The sequence below is a fragment of the Gopherus evgoodei genome, chromosome 16 (assembly GCF_007399415.2).
Source record: "Gopherus evgoodei ecotype Sinaloan lineage chromosome 16, rGopEvg1_v1.p, whole genome shotgun sequence".
Taxonomy (NCBI): domain Eukaryota; kingdom Metazoa; phylum Chordata; order Testudines; family Testudinidae; genus Gopherus; species Gopherus evgoodei.
The window spans coordinates 6,103,479-6,121,643 of NC_044337.1; the positions used below are offsets into that span (position 1 = coordinate 6,103,479).

General features: G+C 54.8%; 1 protein-coding gene across 1 annotated transcript in view; it reads right to left on the bottom strand.

Annotated features, from left to right (window-relative positions):
* Positions 1-147: 147 nt before the first annotated feature.
* Positions 148-18,165, bottom strand: part of ENTPD2 (ectonucleoside triphosphate diphosphohydrolase 2) — a 41,900-nt gene continuing 23,882 nt past the window's right edge. The window contains 17 exon segments of the mRNA XM_030535904.1: positions 148-1,722; positions 3,769-3,795; positions 3,797-3,904; positions 5,909-6,000; positions 6,003-6,027; positions 6,404-6,432; positions 6,435-6,675; positions 7,632-7,698; positions 7,700-7,769; positions 7,772-7,803; positions 7,805-7,850; positions 9,751-9,818; positions 9,820-9,912; positions 11,357-11,507; positions 17,414-17,444; positions 17,446-17,495; positions 17,498-17,531. Of these exon segments, the coding sequence (XP_030391764.1) occupies positions 1,519-1,722; positions 3,769-3,795; positions 3,797-3,904; positions 5,909-6,000; positions 6,003-6,027; positions 6,404-6,432; positions 6,435-6,675; positions 7,632-7,698; positions 7,700-7,769; positions 7,772-7,803; positions 7,805-7,850; positions 9,751-9,818; positions 9,820-9,912; positions 11,357-11,507; positions 17,414-17,444; positions 17,446-17,495; positions 17,498-17,531 (1,368 nt within the window). The 3' untranslated portion in view covers positions 148-1,518.

Sequence of the window (18,165 nt, forward strand, 5' to 3'; positions counted from 1 at the left end):
AGGGGTTTTAGCGCCCTAGGAACACGGCAATTTCACCGCCCCGCGCTCTGGTCCAGCCGTGCCTGTGGGAGATCCACCGGAGCTGCGCGAGCAGCCGACCGTCCGCAAGCCACGACTGCGGCAGCTCCACCGGAGCCGCCTGCCATCCCCTCCGGCAAAACGCCGCCCACCAATAATCCCGGCGCCCTAGGCGATTGCCTAGGTCGCCTAAATGGAAGCGCCGGCCCTGGCGCTGCTGCAAGCTCGGAGCTTTGCCTCAGGAACGTTTGGAAGAGCTGAGTGTTATCCAGTCTCCACCACCCTACAGGTGGCTCAGGGTAGCTGCCCTTTAACAAAGGTTATTTGCCTTTTCATCTAAATCCTCCCCTGGGTTTACATTGTTACATTGTTTTGTGAGCATTAAACACACAATCCCTATTTGATCTTATCTGGAATTAAAGACAGACCCTCCCTGTCCCCAGGCTGATTAGGCTGGGGGTGGAAGGTTTGGGTCTCACCATGCCCTGGCCCGGTGTGTCTTAGCTGGCAGCTCAAAGAAGGTCTCAGGTCTCAGTGCTGTGCGAGGGAGCCCTGAGCATTTTCTCCATCATGCCAAGGGGCTGGTTTATGATGCTCTCTAAGATACTCAGGGCACCCCCTGTTGAATTACACACCTACTCAGATTCCACTCCCACCCATAGTCTTAAAACTTCCCTATGGGCAGGAAGGATTGGCTAGGAGCAGCGCCAATTGTAAACAAACAAAAGAGGCAAGGCAGAGTTGTGGTGCTAAGAGTGGAAGCCACCCGGATTGTCAGAGCCTGTCGTGGGCAGCACTGCTCCACAGAGATGGAGGGGCTTCCCGGGCCCTGGGAGAGAGCCAAATACCACTGAGATCAATGGCCAAACTCCCAGAGACTTCCTGGGGGCTGTGATTTGGCCCTTCTCAGGGAAGATAGTGAAGGTCCCTGGATAATATCCAGGACTCCAAGTCACAAAATCCCTGGAAGGGACAGGACAGGGCTCCAGGTATGGGGGCTAAAGGGAAAAGCCTTCCACAGACGCTTAGGTAAGTAACCCTCTCTACCCCAAACCCCACCCCCTTGGATGTGAGTATAAAACCTCCCTTCCTTTGCACAGAGCCAGTTGCCTGCTGGCTGCTGCTGTCCATTTACTATGTGTCTGGTCTCCCTCTGGCAGCAGGCAAAGGAGAACACCCTAGATCTGGCTGTCCAGGCTCTGATGCTGCTCCAGGATGCACCAAAGGGGATGCACTAGGAAACCATTTACATTTGCTCCTCATGCAGCTCCCTGGGTGTCAGTTCTCCTCTTCTGTCTACTTCTCCGGCTTCCAATCAGGGAGAAAAGAAAGGCAACAGGACAAACTTCCCTCAGGGCTACAAACAGGCAGCAGGGAGGGACAGGGCCTCCAGGAAACGCTCACATCTGAAGTATGTAGGATGTTGGGCCACCTGCCAGGATCAGTGGAGCTCAGGTCAGCTCCAGGGAGCCATGTCTCTTGGCCTCTCCCGCCCCCGTCCTACATGGTGCGGTGCTGCTTGCCGGACCGGAGCAGGCAGAACGCTGTCCCCAGTGCCATCAGGATTACAGCCACGAAGAGAAGGATGAGGACGACCCAGGAGCTGTAGTTTGCGCCCTTTCGAAAGCCCGCTTCGTCAGCCGGGATCATGTTGGTGAGGTTCAGCATGTAGCCCAGGGCCCAGCCGATGGAAGTGTCCCCAGCCTGTGAAAACAGTAAGACAAAGCAGCTCAGAGCCTTGCTAGTAATGATGCCTCATGAGGGTACGTCTATACTGTAGTCAGACACCGGAGGTGGGCCCCTGCCAGCTGACTTGGGCTAAGGGGTTTCATTGCAGTGCAGACGTTCCGGCCTGAGCTCTGAGACTTTTCCACCTCGCTCCAGCCTGACCCAAACATCTACATTGCAGTGAGCTTCTTAGCCAGGGACCTGTGAGCCAGCTGACACAGGCCAGCCGCGGGTGTCTAACTACAGTGTGGACGTATCCTCAGAGGCTAGGAGTAGTAGCTGCAGCAGCAAAGGGAATCACCTATTACCCTGCCTGTTTCCCCTGCTGCTACTGTGACCCTCTCTTGGTCTCTCTCATCATCATCAATTCTTAGCCTTGCTCATCCTGAGATCTCGAAAGGCTTCACAACGGTGGGCAAAGACGAGCTGTGTTGTCAAGGTGGGGCAACAGAAGGCCCAGAGGAGCTGTGACTCTTAGCAAGCCAGAACTCAAGCGCCCCCACCCTTTGCTCCGTTCCCAGGACCCTGCTATCTTTAGACAACAGAACTAAGCAGTTCTGGAGACCAGTGCACAGATCTGGCTCGGCTACTGCCCTTCTGCCAATGCCTGAGGAGTAATGGGCATGCATGGAACAGAGCTGCTGGTTCTGCTCCTGGACGGAGCTCCTGCTTGTGCCCTGGTCCCCATGCAGTGCTGCCTGTTTTCTTTGCCCCTGAATTCTGTTTACAGAGGAACTGGGCTCAGCGGGCCAGATCCTGATCTTTTTTACACCAGAATAAATCCAGTGTAACTCCATTGATCTCAGTAGAGCCACTCCTGATTTACACCACAGTAACTGAGATCAGAATCTGGGCTGAGTTCACATTCTCCATAGTCAGCAGTTATTTTCTCCCTAGGAAAAGGCTGCGTGAAGTTCAGCACGACATGGCCTGTTCCCCCCAAGGCTAAGGAGGTGTTTAAGAACATACGAATGGCCATACTGGGTCAGACCATGGTCCATCTAGCCCAGGTCCTGTCTCCAACAGTGGCCAGTCACCGAGCTTCAGGGGGAGTGTACAGACAGAGCAATTCTGGAGAGATCCACCCCTGTCACCTAGCCTTAGCTTTTAGCAGTCAGAGGTTAGGGTCACCCTAAGCATGGGGCTAGATCCCTGACCATCTTGGCTAACAGCTATTGATAGACCTATCCTCCATGAACTTATCTAGTTCTTTTAGGAACCCAGTTATAATTTTGGCCATCACAACATCCCATGGCAGTGAGTTCCACAGGTTAACTGTGTGTCGTGCGATAAAGTCCTTCTTCCTGTTTGTATTAAACCTGCCGCCCTATTAATTTCATCTGGTTTTGTATTGTGGGGAAAAGGTACATAAACACTTCTCTATTCATTTCTCCTCATCATTCGCGATTTTAAAGACCTCTATCATATCCCACCTTACTCATCTCTTTTCCAAAATGAACAGCCCTAATCCTTTTAATCTCTCCTCAGACACAAGGTGTTCCATACCCCTGATTATCTTTGTTGCCCTTCTCTGAACCTTTTCCGATTCCACAATGTCCTTTTTGAGATGGGGCGACCAGAGCTGCACACAGTATTCAAGATGTGGGTGTACCATGGATTCATAAGGTGTCATTGTGATATTTACTGTCTTATTTTCTATCACTTTCCTAACAATCCTGAAATTCCATCAGCCTTTCTGCTGCCGCGCACTGAACAGAAGTTTTCCGAGAACCATTCACAACGTCCCATTGGCCATTTCTCCTCCTCTGAGGCATCTTCTCCAGCTCACAGAAGTAACACCCATTTCAACCAAAAGCAACTTCGACCTGGGCACCCGTCAAGATCCCTGTCCCTGCAAAAAAGCCTTTACTCGAGCTCATTTCCTGCAGGGATCCTGGCAAAAACCCATTAGACTAGGGCTTCCCCACGTCCTATGTTGGCAAACAATGAGAGACACGGGACAGATGCCTGCATGGCAGAGCCTGGCCAATGGCAGGAACCCCATCTGGGCCGAATACCAACCTTTTTCTGGAAGGCGATGTTGGGGAAAAGAGCTCTCATCGAAGTGGTAGCCCTTGCTGATCACCAAATAAACAAAGTTGGCAACCGCACAGTAATCCTGCAACCACTTCTTCTGGTCTGGAGCTTGTAGCAGCAGCTGGGCACCATGGGCAGGAAAGAAAGGGGCACAGAAAGAAAAGAGATGAGTTCTCCATGCTCTGCCCATCAGAATCCGGTTCTAGACCCTTCGCAGGGAGGCGAATCTGCGATGGGGAGGCTCAGGGAAGCTGCAATTACACCCTTCTCCCACCAGGGGCTTCTGTGGCATAAAGGGCAGCGAGCTCACGGGCAGGAGCAGCCAGCCGCGGAGAGGGAGGGGGCAGAGGCTGCTCTCCTCATTGCACCCTGCCCACGGGGCCAGGTGAGGAGGCGCAGGATATGGGGGTGGGGGGCATGGACAGAGCAGGGCACACGGGGTGCTGGGGGGGGGGGTCCCACAGATGGTTCAGAAGGGCTAGTCAGGGGGACAGACTGGGGCCGGGGCACAGGAGCTAGTGGGTGAAACACTGAGCCAGGGCTGAGTGGGAGTGAGGGTGCAGGGTCACATGGGGACCAGGGTTGCCAAGTGTCTAATCGCACAAACCCAAACACCATTGCATCTCCCCCTGCCCTGCCCCTTTACCACGGCCATGCCCCTGCCCTGCCCCTTCTCTGAGGCCCCAGCCCCCGCTCACTCCAGCCCCCGTCCCTCCCTCCCTCTGTCACTCGCTGTCCCCCACCCTCACTCACTTTCCCTGGGGCTGGAGTGCGGGAGGGAGTGCAGGCTCTGGGCTTGGGGTGTGGGGCCGAGGGGTTTGGAGTGTGGGAGGGGGATCCGGGATGAGCCTGGGGGAAGGGGTTGGGGTGAAGGAGGGGGTGTGGGCTCTTGGAGAGATTTTGGCTGTGGAATACGGGCTCTGAGCTGGGGCAGGGCGTTGGGGTGTGGGAGGGGGTGTGCGCTCTGGGAGCAAGTTTGGGTGCGGGCTCTGGGCTGGTGCAAGGGTTGTGGTGAGGGGGTTGGCACTTACCTTGGACGGCTCCCGAAAGCGACTGGCACATCCCTCTAGCAGCAGCTACTAGGTGGCGGGGCAGGGGTCTTTGTGCACTGCCCCAGCCCACAGGCACTGCCCCTGCAGCTCTCATTGGGTACAGTTCCCTAGCCAATGGGAGCTGTGCAGTCACGCGCTCGAGAGAGCCTGCCATAACCCTGCTGCACTGCCGGACTTTTTAGCATCTAAAATCTCCCAGTTTGGCGTCAGTAGCCTCCGGGAGATAGGGCCTGATTCCAGGAGACTCCCGGCGAAACTGGGAGGGTTGGCAACCCTAGTGGGGACAGGCAGTAGTGGGGGTGCAGGGACACATGGGGATGGGAGGAATGGGAGTGGCTGAGTGTGGGTGCAGGGTCACATGGGGGACATGGGGATGCATGGACACCTAGGGATGAAAGAAGTGGAGAGGTCTGAGTTGGGGTGAAAGGACACATGGGCTCCTCTCCCATCTGACCTTGGGCTGCCAGGTGAGGAGGAGGCACCGAGTCAGCCTGGCCACAGTGTGGCAGGGGGAGGAGGCGGATTAGCACAATCTGGACCAGCTGCCTCTCTGCTCAGCCACCAGCCAGCTGCCCGCATCCACCCAAGCCAGTGTGGTGCTGCTGCTGCTCCCTGGCCCGCCACTTCAGGTGAGCCCCAACAGGCAGGGGATGGAGCTAGCCACTGGGGAGCCAGTCTGTGGGGCATGGTGGCTGCCTGCCCCTGTGAGGGAACCGCACATTGAGCTATGGTGCTGGCAGACAGAAAGGCCAGTGGGCATCGGGCTGGGAACGGGAGTGGGAGGGGGAAGGGGATGAAACAGACTTGCCCCCGGAGGTTCAAGTCGAGACTGGGGACGTCTGAGATCTGTCCTGTATTTTCGAAATACAATGTTGGCAGCCCTACTGCAATACCAAGGGATGAGAGACATCCCAGCCTGGTCCTGGCACCCTGAGTCTTGGAACTTGTGAGATCTACAGGATCCATAGCCCATGCTATTTTGGCCTGCAGGCTTACAGGGCACGAAAATCCAGGCTGGCCTCCTAGATCATCTGACAGCCATTAGACTAGCCCTCTGCTGCCAGGGCACTCACCTCGGTCCAGCTGGCACTGCAGATGGCTTCGGCAGCAGTGTTAAGGTCATCTGGCGAGGCCACGCGTCTCTTCATCACTGTCTGGATAAATCCACCGTGTAGAAAAAGGCAGAGAAGGCCTGATGACGGGGAGAGAGGGAGGTGAGGACAGCAGAAGCTCATAGCACAGCCCTCAATTTCCCTGCTAGGACACAAAGGCAGGGCTTGTTGATTCAATGTGGGAGCAGAGTTTGGGTGGTATATTCAATCTCCCCCCCAGGGGGCAGCACTCTTGCTGCTAACCATTGCTCTGAGCATACCAAGGCCCCATTCCCATTCTAGCAACCTCCTTGCATCTACAGCCTAATCGTGCAGCTGCAGGATAGAAGGGGCTCCCATAGAATTCACTAGGAGACTTGGGCTCCAGGGCTCTGGGCTGCCCATGCACAATCTCTGGAGCCGGCACTAGAAGTTAGAGGCTTCCAGCTGCTCACTAGACCTGGAACCTCAGGACACTTACAATGAGTTTCCCGAAAGGCCGGGTGGAAAACCCCATCAAAGGAGCAGCTGGTGAAGCTGCAGCTGGTGAAGCTGAAGAGACTGTCCACGTGCAGGCGGCACTGGGCTGTGTCCCCGGATCCGCTCATGTCGATGCTACGTTGAGGATCGTAGCTGTCAGGCTTCTCAGCTGCCGTGCAGGGAGAGTCATAGACATCTTGGAGTTTGAAGTTCCTTTGGTAGCCTTTGGGCCAGCAGGGGTTGGACACATTTGTTTTGTAGCCGTCAGCCTGTTGGGCGAGGAAAAGGCACCACACAAGCCTGTCTTTGTCTGCAGCTACCACAGCCATGAGATGGTCTAGAGCCAGGCAGTGCAGTGTAGCAGGTGGAGTGAAGGACTGGCATTCAGAAACACCGCCCCCCAACTCTGCCTCTGAACCACCGTGCATCACTGTGAGCCAATCATGCCCCTGCTGTGTGCCTCAGTTTCCCCATCTGTAAAACAGGGGGATTCCCCCTCACAGGGGCTGCCAGGTTTCAGCAGTGACGGTGCCTCTGATAAGATAGTGTCCAAAGCTATGTGTCCACTGCTGTCTCTCCAGGGAGGGAGGTGGCAGCTCAACCAGGAAGATGAGTAACTCCTAACTGGCACAGCCTGTGCTGGCAACAAAGAGCAGCGGGAAGGAGACCTGCCTTTTCTGAGGGGTCGTTCAAAAGCACCAAAGGAGTTTAACTAATGTGTGTGATGTGAAATGTGTGCCTGCCTCTGCATCAGCACCAATCGCATGGAGAAGGCTGCAGAGCATGTTTGAAATTCCCAGACTTTTGAAGCCCCTAGGTCAAACCCCGTGAAGGGAGCTCAACCTCCATCCTCAGAAGGGTGAAAAACAGAGCCGTGGGCATCTCCAAGCACTCGGGAAGGTGGAACTCCTACGGCGACAGGAAAAGCCCTTCTGGTCGCTATCATGTCTGTCTGCACTAGGGCGCCCACGCTACACTGCTATAGTGCCCGTACGGTGTACCCAGCTGAGCCCTCCCTGCCTCGTTGGGAATTCTGGACCCCTTAGCATGGGTTGTAACAGGCTGGGCTCACACCGGTGCCCCTGGCTGCCCGCTAACGAGCTTGCCGTTCACTACAGCCGCTCCAGGTTGGGGGCACGTGGGGATCAGGAGGGGGGATGAATGCTGGGAGCTCGCCCTGCAGGCCATCGAGGAGAGCCTGCTGGGACAGAGCCGACCTCCGTACCTTCATGACCTTGGAGAGCATCCTCCTGAGGATCTGGTCCCTGCCGTAGCACAGGAAGCGTGAGTGTAACTTTGTACGTCTGCCCATAGAGCCGCAGCGTCACCTCATTCCGGGGGTCCTCAATCGGATTCTGGGTTCAAAGGTGATTTGGGTAGAGCTCCACCCAAATCCAGGCCCCCAACGTGGGTTTCTTTGGCCGGAACCACTGCCCGATCCAGCCTACTGTGAGGAGGGAACAGAAGCAAAGTACAGAGATAGTTAATTGCGAGACATCCCTCAGCCTTGGCTCAGAACATGCAGAATGCCCATCTGCTCTTGGCTGCCTTCAGAACAACATGCCGGGGCTAGAGTAAGCACAACGATCCACGCAGGGGCCCGATCCTGCACCGCTGGCAGCACTCCTGTCCGTGCTTGCCAGCAGCAAACCAGCAGGGCACAGTCCAGTGAGGTGCGAGCACCGTCCACTCTCACTGACCTCTCTCGGGGGGAGGGGGCTCAGCACCCGGCTGCCATGGGGCACAATAGCTTGTGGAGGAGGGTCTCTGCTGGAGAAGAAAGAGTGGCTGGCCCATGGTCAATAGCTTGCTTTGGACACAAGAACCCCAAGAGGTCATTCTGCCTAAGGCTGGGGTCAGGCAACAGGATTGGCAAGGCATTCTGCAAGTCCCATGTAGCTGCATACGTGTCACTGCAGGCCACTTAGTCGCGCACGTTCGGCTCCCATTGAAGGCAGCAGGAGCTGCATGCATGCAGCAGGGGCCGGTTTGATCCCAGCAGGTTCCTACCCTCTACCTATACTGCACCTCCATGGCTGAGCCGACTGCACATGCTGGGTACTCTCCCTGCTCCCTAATTGCAGCTCCAGAATGGACGGAGCAGTCTCCTGGCACGAAGCTTGATCCCAGTTTTCCTTGCTGAACTGGCGAGGGAGCCCTCTGCATTTCTACCCAGGTCAAGACAGATGCTGCGCAGCAGATCCACCAGGGGCTTTGTTAAAAGCAGCCTCCAGATTCCCTTGGGTGCTGGGGGAGAATCAGTTTGCTGCTGGGGACTGAATGAGACCAATGCTGGGAAGGTTGAAGGAAAATCCAAGCTTTGCAAAAGGGCCTGTACCCTACTGAGATGAATGAGGCTCATCAACAGGGAGTAACAGACATCTCCTCACATACACACCAGCCCTGTAAGAGCCATGTGCATGGCAGCTACTGCAAAGAACCCCTGCACCCCAGGGAACGGCTGAACTCCCAGCTGGCCTGCTATTAAACTAAGCCACACTGTGCGCGAAATGCACCGACACACAACGCTTCCTCGCAGGTTTCAGATCTGCATGTGAATTCAAGAGACAAAGCACCACGAAAAGAGCAATAAAAACCCTCCGATTCCTTCCCTGGTCTCCTGCCCTGACTGGCCGTCTCACTCGGCCTTGGTTTTCCCTTCCATGCAGCCCCCTTGTGTTCACTGCTAGGGTCGGGTTCCACTGTTCTCAAGGCTGGCTGGAGACCTGAGCTCTTTGCTACTTCTAGACAGCAAACCCAGGCCATGCTCTACAGTGTCCCTAGCTAGGTTTTTAGGACTGTTGCCCATCACCATGGTATCTGACCGATACGTAGAGCCATTCAGTTTGCTTGGGTGTCTGAACAACAGCTGCTGTTGGCCAGTAACATTAATAACACCTGGCACTGAGGCTTCTAACACGCAGCTCTCCTGATGCTCTACGGAGAAGGACCAGCATTAAAAAGGGTCCAGACTGCGAGCATGTGCCAGAACCCTCTGCTTAACAGCATTAGCCTTTGAGGTGGTCTCGACAGGGCTTTGGCATTCCCACCTCAGTGCAGTGAATGCGGGAGGAGGAGTACGTTCATATCTCTGGCCCAGTGGTCTCCACAAAGCAGAAGTCTCTCGGCAGCACTCTGCCTATGCAAGGGACAAGGTAGTTGTTTTTAAAGAAGAAAACCTAGGTCCTAGGTAATGAAGCAGCCATGGAGAAATGGGCAATTTCTCTTCCCTGCTATGCCAGCTATCTGTGTTGGGTAGACAGGTTTGTAGGCGAATGATGGGGGGAGCCCATGTCTGGATGGGCACAGGAAGGGACCGTCCTAGGAAGCCAATCCTGCTAGACATACCTTGATGAAGTTCTCCAGGAGATAGTTAGCTGTGACCCAGCCAAACACCCCCTCGTTTCACCCGACAGAATTTTTGCCCCCCGAAGTCAAAGGGGTACGACTTCAGCGTTGAGGTCACTGCGCTGAGGACTCTGTCTGAAGCCTGGGGGTCAGTGAGGCTACAGGAGACACAAAGCAATGCTTCAATGCAAGAGAAAAGAGGCAAATGTCTGCACCCAGGGGATCAAACCGTGAGCCGCTCCTCAAAGCACCCAGCACAGCCAGGGCCGTGGAACGCAGGGCAAAGGGAGATAGCTCTGCCACCTCCCTCAGAGGGCAATGAAAGGCAATGTTATTCTAACGCCTGGCACAGCTATGGCATATGAGGGACCGAGTAGGGGTGCCACTAATGCCAATGTGTGTCAGATAGAAAGGGAAATTAAGTAAGCATCCCTTCAGCAATCCAGGAGAAAGGCTGCCCGAGCCCCCTCCGACAGTGAAAACTGGCCACTGCACAGGGCTTAGGTGGGACTTAAGTATCAGACCTGGAGCTAAGCGCCCAGACCTGGAGCTGTCCTGCACAGGGCTGAACTAGTCATAGAATTGGAGGGTGCTACGTTTCTACACAGGACCCAAGCCACAAAATTTCAGTTCCGTTTCTTCTCCCCAGTCCAGCACAGGAGACTGAGTGAGCCCCTCAGATGGACTATTGCTTGTGTTGGTCGTCAGTAGCCAGCATTCCCTCCTGCCCACGTCACAGACAGGCTCTAGCCAGGGTCTTGCCATTGCTCATCTGGCAGGTGTTCTACACTTACCTGTGCTGTTGCTGTCTGGAGAAGGGTAGGGGGAAGCATTGACTCATAAGCCTGCATTGACCAGAGAAGGTTCATTCATTCCTTCCTGTGAGCCATGGTTAGATGGGCTTCTTGCTTGGGTGAGGACATGTGGTTCCCCAATCAGTGTAGGTCTAATGCAGTATATTTATCCTGCATTGAACAAGGTTACCCAGGGGCCACGTAGGGCTGGGGGACTCATAGAGCACTTGCTACTCCACCCAGCTTCCCCTTACAGAAAAGGAGAGGTAGAGGACCCTGGGCTGGTCTAGCGTGTTCTCCACACCACCTTTCCCAGCCAATAGGGCAACAGATCTAACCCCTCCGGGCTTCCTGTGCAGTAACATAGAACGTGCACTTTGCTGGATTTGAAAAAGGATCACACCTTTATGGAGGAGAAAACCCAGGGACATATTTGGATCAAAACATTTTTATAGGGATGATAAACCCTCCTGCACCAGGGCAGGTACAACCTGCAACTTCCCAGGTCAGGAAGAAACTTCTCCTATGGGCCAGTTATTCCGTTAATGTCCACTGGGAGGCTCTCTGCATCTTCTCAGGAAGCTGACGGGCTTGGGCGGTTGGAGACAAGGCGCTGAGCCAGATGGACCCTGGTTGACAATTCACATGTTGCCGTGCTCAGCCGCGCCTCTGCAGGCAACAGGGCTGCACAGGCAGGTGGTGGAAGAGTTTAACCCAAGAACATCCCCTTTAAAGACCACAGCCCTGGCCTGTCTCTGGCCCTGGCAAGAGGGAGGGGGTTCGATAGCCGGCGACAGCAAAAGCTCACTTCAGCAGCCTCATGCCAGCGGTGGCCCCCAGGTAGAGGGGGGTGAGTGGATGCCTTTCCTTGGGGACGTCGCTCACAGCCTGGTCGAGACACTGCTTGAGGCTCTTGCCAGCGGCCGGGGGGTTCTCTGCGTAGCTGGAGATCCCGCCACCTGCGGGCGAGATGAAAATCAGCATCAGTCTCTGGCCACTTAGTCCAGTAGTGTGCTGAGCAACTGGGGAGCTGTGCTGAGCACCAGCAAATGCCGGGCGGGGAAGGGAGTGCGGGGATGGAGAGCGACTGTGGTTGTAACCAGCCAGCTGCCCCAGAGGCGTGTCCCACAAGGGACCCTCCATCCACACGACAGCTCTGACCCAAACCCTCATGCAGGCATGGTGTGGGGGAGCAAGGGGTGTCCCCCAAGGTGGGGAGCCCACCTTGGACCTTATGCGAACACAACGTGGGTGGTCTTGGCTTGTGTACTCCAGCCAATCCCATTTGTTCTGTGTTTCTTAAGCAGGGGCAGCCAGGGGGTGGGTGGGTTGTGCCCTCTTCCCAAGCCTGTGCCAGCTCCATTTAGGGAGGGGACCATGGAGCTTTCCTCACTGTAAGGCAGCTCCGTTCTCTCCACGCCGGCCAAAGGACCAGCGTGGTGGAGCCTTGGTTGGGTTTTTGCAGCTGTACACACACAGCTGAGAACGTGGGAAGGGAAAACACACCAGGCTTGTGGGTGACTTGGCACAATCCTCTACTTCAATCAGATTATGATGTGCCCATCGTGTCACGCCCAGCCACACGTAACAAGGGCTGGGATTAGCCATTCCAATGTCCAAACAATATAGCTACATCCACTCTCCACCCAACAAAAAATCCCCCGCCAGCTGAAAGCCTGGCTGAACCAGTAGGTCTTCCGAAAGAGAGCCCCGACTTGGGCAGATGGCAAGAGGAGCTGCCCTCCCTCTCATTCTCAGGAGTTCAACCCTAGGCCAGGCAGCCAGAGCTCACTGGCTTGTCCCATGTGGCATGACAGGATTCAGCCCCATGTTAGCAATGACAATGCTTAAAGGTGGCCATCACCCCGAGGATTCTGGAGAGGATCTCTGGCTGGCGTGAGCAGAGCCATAGGATAAAATGGATCATATACAGCAACATCCCTCATACAGCTCCACCTACACGGTAAGCAGAGAGGCAGCACTTGGAGCAATGCTCCCTGGGACATCCTACTGCACAGAGGGCTGGAAGAAAGAAGGCCCAGCTGACTGGGTAACACAGGCCTGGTTAGGAGGCCCAGCTACGCTGTACGGAAACCATGGGTTGAATCGGGGACAGGACGGTAATGGTGCCAGCCTCCATCCTGGCAAGACCAAAGCTCCATCCAGCTGCTGGTATGGACCACATGGCCCACGCAGAGCACACAGTGACTACAGGCAGCTGCTTCACCGCGTGGTTACAGACTCACTGAGACAATCCAGTGCAGACAGGACTCCAGGCCATTCTGGCACTGGGATTCCCAGATGTGCTGGACAAGAGGTGTCACATCTGCCTCCTCGCTCCGCAGACACACACGCTAGCCCCTCTTTCAGCCATGCTGAGCTCTGGGAACAGGCTGGAGGGGATGGGGTGGCCGAGTTCAATGCCTGGTTTAACAAAGCATGGAGACCCAGCCCCTGCCAGCTGCTCAATGCCAAGAGAAGGCGTACAGATGGGAGGGCATGATGGAGTTGTTTGCCATGTCCCAGGCCCATGTCCCAATGTTCACAAGAGGAGCTGATGGGAGGGATCCATCCTTTGCCAAACACAGCTGAAAAGCCTGAAGTAGATAGAGCTACAGCAGCATCTTTGTAATGATATGACCCTGGAGGGGTTGTTGACAGTGTGGGAAATTGAACCTGGGACCTCAGGATCTAAAACCATGGTCCTCTACTGCCAGAGCTAGGAACACAGCTCTGCAATCCACCCTGTAGCAGGCTTGTATGTGGTCCAGTCACCACTAGAGGAGACAGAGTGCCATGCAGAGATGGGGTGGGGGACATTTTCAACCTTACCCTAGGATGATGGTCGTGCAAAGATGCAGGCTGGATTTTGGCTGTCGTATGGGTGAGGCTCAGAGATGTTCGTTGCAGTTCTGAGGTCCACTCCTCTAATGTAGAGTGGGAGGAGAAAAGGTTTGAGGGGCCAAATGTCTGGCATAAGCATTAGCGTGCGATGGGGCGTGTACTCACATCTGGGAGTGCGACAAACACCCGAGGAGAGTGTTCTGTTTGACTAGGGCATACATGGCAGCATGGCATAAAGACTTATATCAGATGAGTCCAGGATTGCTGTATGACTCACAAATGGCAGAGACTTGAGTAAATTATGTGGATCATCCCAAATGAGTGCTGGTGAAACCTGTATACCACACTCCTGTACACAGACCTGTGAGCAGGTTCCTTTATCATTCTGTTTTAAAACCAAGACCATCCATGGTGTGTTCTAAAATCCCATTTTGGTTAATAAAAGCCAAACTGCAGGAAATTAACAATAACATAATGAAGTTCAGCTCAAACTTTCTTCCCAGGCTTTGGCGGTATCAAAGATTCCTCCATCAGGACTCCTCAGCCCACACCCTAGATCCTCACTCTCCAGAACGCCACTCTCACCCCACTTATGTCCAGGTGGGGTAACAAATCAATAGTTCCATAACAGCCTGTGTATCTAGTGCAATTCTGGGCCAATTCTCTCCTGCTTTGCGCCTTGTGTGGTCATTTGTGGCTGTCATTTTTGATCTGTTACCACTCTGCACTGCTATGAGCAATGGCACAAGGTAGTGGCCAAGTAAACTCTGCATCCAATTGCTGGTGGCCCAAGTGGTGTAGCCCCATTGAAATCAATGAAGCCCACATCTACTAAATCCAGAATTTGACCTTATATAGTTAGAGATGAAAACCCTGGCATGACACAGACACTTCAGTAAAACAGACGCAGTCCCACTCCCTGGGGGTGTCATGCTATTCCATCAGCTCTAATTCTTCATCACAATATTTCTTTAGGGTTGCCAGCTTTCTAATTGCAGAAAACTGAACACCCTTGTCCTGAGTCCCCACCCTCTGCTTACTCCATCTCCTCTCCCTCCATTACTCGCTCTCCTCTATCTGCTCAATTTCTCTGCAAGGCCCAAGCAGGAGAAGGCAGGAGCTGTCGCAGTTTGAATGTGGGAGAGGGAATGTGTGACTCAAACACCCTTCACCTCACCAGGGAGAGATTGTAACACGACTGTAAAATGAACTGACCCCCAAAAGAGTCCCACTCGCTCACAATGAGCAACACTAAAGAGTCTTGCAGGAGCTTCACCCAACTGTCCTGGTGGGGAATCCAGCAGTGCTGCAGCCACTGACTGACTCTTTCTCTACCTGACAATGAACTGTATAGCGGGGGGAAGTTATGCTGTTCCATGTGTAATGATTAGTTACATTGTTTAAACATATGCGTTAATAGACGATATACGCAATGTGGACAAATTAATGTTATGGGAGTCTTAATGTTAACACTTCCTGACACTTACGTTTCAATATAGAACCTTAATATTGCATTGATGTTATTTTATAAATTCATTAGAGCTCTTTAATGTTAAGGTGAGGTTGCATTAAACGTAATTCACGCTGCAGGAAACTGACCCCTCCCTATTATACCATCCTGCTAACCAATAGATTTTCTAGTGATCTTCGTTTCAAGTTTTTTCCCCTGTCCTGTGTCCCAGATTTGTCCTAGAGCAGGTTGAGAGGAAATATGTTAGAATGTCACACACAGCGTGATCACCTGTCCTTCGTTCAGTGCCCAGTGCTCCACATTACACATCAAATCAATGACGATTGTCCTGTGTACACCACTAAATATGCAGAGGATTGTACACTGTAATACAAGGTGTTATTTGCATAGGAGTGTGTGTCACAAATAAAACATTGGGGAGGTGCCCTTAAAATAACTTTTCTGCTATAATTTCCAAGTTGTCTTTTATTTAAAACATAAAGGGTCTGTACATGGGCGTGAGGGAGATTACCATAGCCAGGGTCTGAGCTCTTCTGTTTCCAGAACATCAATGCTAGTGAAGCTATGCATTCCCTGTGGCCAGGCTCCTATTGTGCTGCCTGTGGTGTTGGCCAGCAGACCATATGACCCACTGACTTTTTGTTGGCTCCAGTGGGCACCCACCAGTGCGAAGTGCCAGGCTTTGCACACAGCGATGTCCAGCTGCTGGCATGGCTCCTGATGTGCCCTGCTGACTGGGGGTTGCAGTGGCTACCCCAGCGGCAGAGGCCGGACCAGCCCCAGTGCACTGCCCCAGGGTGCACTGGAGAGACACACGCTCCAAACCACACAGACCAACATGCACCTGCAGGCAGGGACTGGCCTTCCCAGCCACCTAGGCTAGCAGCTGTAAGTCTCCCACTTGCTGGGAGGGGCTGTGGGTGGGTGTCAATTAAAGCTGGCTGCCCCATCTGCTGAGTGGGCTCACTGTGGGGCTGTGTCTGGGCTAGCTGAACCCCAAACTCTGAGACCCCCGATGGAGGAAGGACTCAGAGAGCCCAAATGTCTACACAGCAATGTTACAGTCCCAGTCCACTGAGCCAGGCCAGCAGGGTGTTTAATTGGAGTGTAGACATACCCATAGAGCTCAGGGGGGCTGACGTGGAGGCTCCCAGGTAGGGACGACCAGGGAAGGGAGCTGCCAATTTGGAATATCTTCAACTGACCCCTCCTTCCCGAGCAGCCGCCAGCTGCTTGTGGGGAGCAGGACCCCTAGCTGGGATGGCTGCTAGGAAGAGCAGGGAGGTTTTGGTGCTAGAGGTACGGGAGGGGGTTAGGGGTGCGGGAGCAGGGTCCAGGCTGGGCGACAGGGGGTTAGGGTGCAGGAGAGGGTAGGGGCTCTGGGATGGGGGTGCGGGCTCCAGGTGGGGCTGAGGGTGAAGGGTTTGGGGTATAGGAGGGGGCTCTGGGCTGAGGTCAAGGGGTTCAGAGTATGGGAGGGGGCTCCAGGCTGGAGCAGGGGGGTGGGCTGCGAGAGGGAGGGAGGGAGGGCTCCAGTTGGGGGGTGTGGGCTCTAGGGTAAGGCCAGGAAGGAGGGGTACAGGGTACAGGAGGGGGCTCAAGGGTGTGGGTGGGGCACGGGATGGGGGTTTGTTCTTCTGGAGGGAGTTTGGGTGCGGCAGTGGGTTCCAAGCTGGTGCAGGGAGGTGGGGTGTAGGTGGGAGTTTGAGGTGCAGGCTCCGGGCAGCTCTGGCTGCTTTGGTTTGCAGGGGCTTCAGGAGGTGCTGACCTCAGGTGGCCCCTTAAATAGCAGCCACACCAGCGCTACCCCCACATTTCCTGGGGACAGAGGAAGTCTGCACGGCTCCTGAAAAGCGGCGGCATGTCCCGCTCCTAGGCGGAGGAGCGTCCAGGGGGGCTGTGTGCGCTGTCCCCACTCAACAGGTACAGCCCCAATCACTGGCTTCTCCAGCTCCCATTGGCCACAGCATTCCTGGTCAATGGGTGCTCCAGAGCTGGCGCTTGGGGCGGGCACCTGTGGGTGGAGGTAAAGCATGGAGGCCTCCTGGCCACCCCTCCACCTAGGAGCCGGACATGCCGGCCGCTTCCCGGAAGCACATGGAGCTGGGTATGGAGCCTGCCTTAACTCCGCTGGGGCCAACAGGACTTTTAGTGGCCTGGTCAGGTGTGCCAAGAGCTGCCAGGGTCCCTTTCCAACCAGAAGCAGACACCTGGCAACCCTAATAACCCTATGGTTGGCCGGGAAGGCGTAACTGTGTCATTACACAGGCTTGTAAAAGTCACTGCCTGATTCTTCTCTTACAATGGGGTAAATAGGAGCAACTGCACTGAAGTCAATGGAGTTACACTGATATAAGCCAGACAAGAAGCAGGCCCAGCCCGGGCCCATCTGGATACAGACACATTCTGTAGTTAGTGAATCATCATGTGAATTAATCTTGATGCCAGATAGCCCTGCTCTGACTATGCTTGTCTGAAGTCGACAACAGTACCCAGACAGCGCCACTATAGAGCCAGGGGACGGAGCACGAGCAATGAATTCACTCCTACCTTCCACGTCGCACATGCTGTGCTGGCTGACAAATCCCAGTGTCATTCTCTTTGTCCGCAGGCCACTTGTAGATGAACATGCCGTGTGGGAGGAGCCGGCGTCCAGAACGATTCCATACTGCGGCACAGGGCGAGAGAGGGAAAGGCTCAGGCTGGCACAGGACCGGCGCGCAGCAGCAGCAAGTGAATTCTGCTACCGCCAAGTCCAACAAGATGCTCCCAATGGGCCTGATGTGCAGCCATTTAGGAGAAAGAAATTTGGAAGACTGGAAGCCCCTGCTTTGTGTTTCCTATGGGCCAGAGACTGCAAGGCCATTTCCCTTCCATGAATCAGCCCGGGTATGAAACGCAAAGAGCATCTTCCGGCAGAAAGACAAGCTGAGCACAGTGGGGCCAGAGGCAGAAGAGCTCTGCACCCACCGTGCGCTGACATGGGCTCTTCTGACAGCCCTGGACGAGGGACGCTGCACATTGCCTAACCACAGCCGATTGGCTGGACACTCGGCTTTAGCAGCATGGTCCAAAGGAAGCGCATGGGCCTGGAGTTCTGGACTCTGCCACTGACCGACCTGGGGTGGTGGTGGGGGGGGGGGGCATAGAGCCAGCCAGTGCTTTGACTGGGCAGGTCATTGACAGAGTGATCATGCACAGGAAGCTGCCAGAGCCTTGCCTACATTAGGGCTCCCAGTGGTGCTAACCACGGTGCCTTGGAAGCAGACAGAGCACGGATGGGAAGTACAACTCCCTAGAAT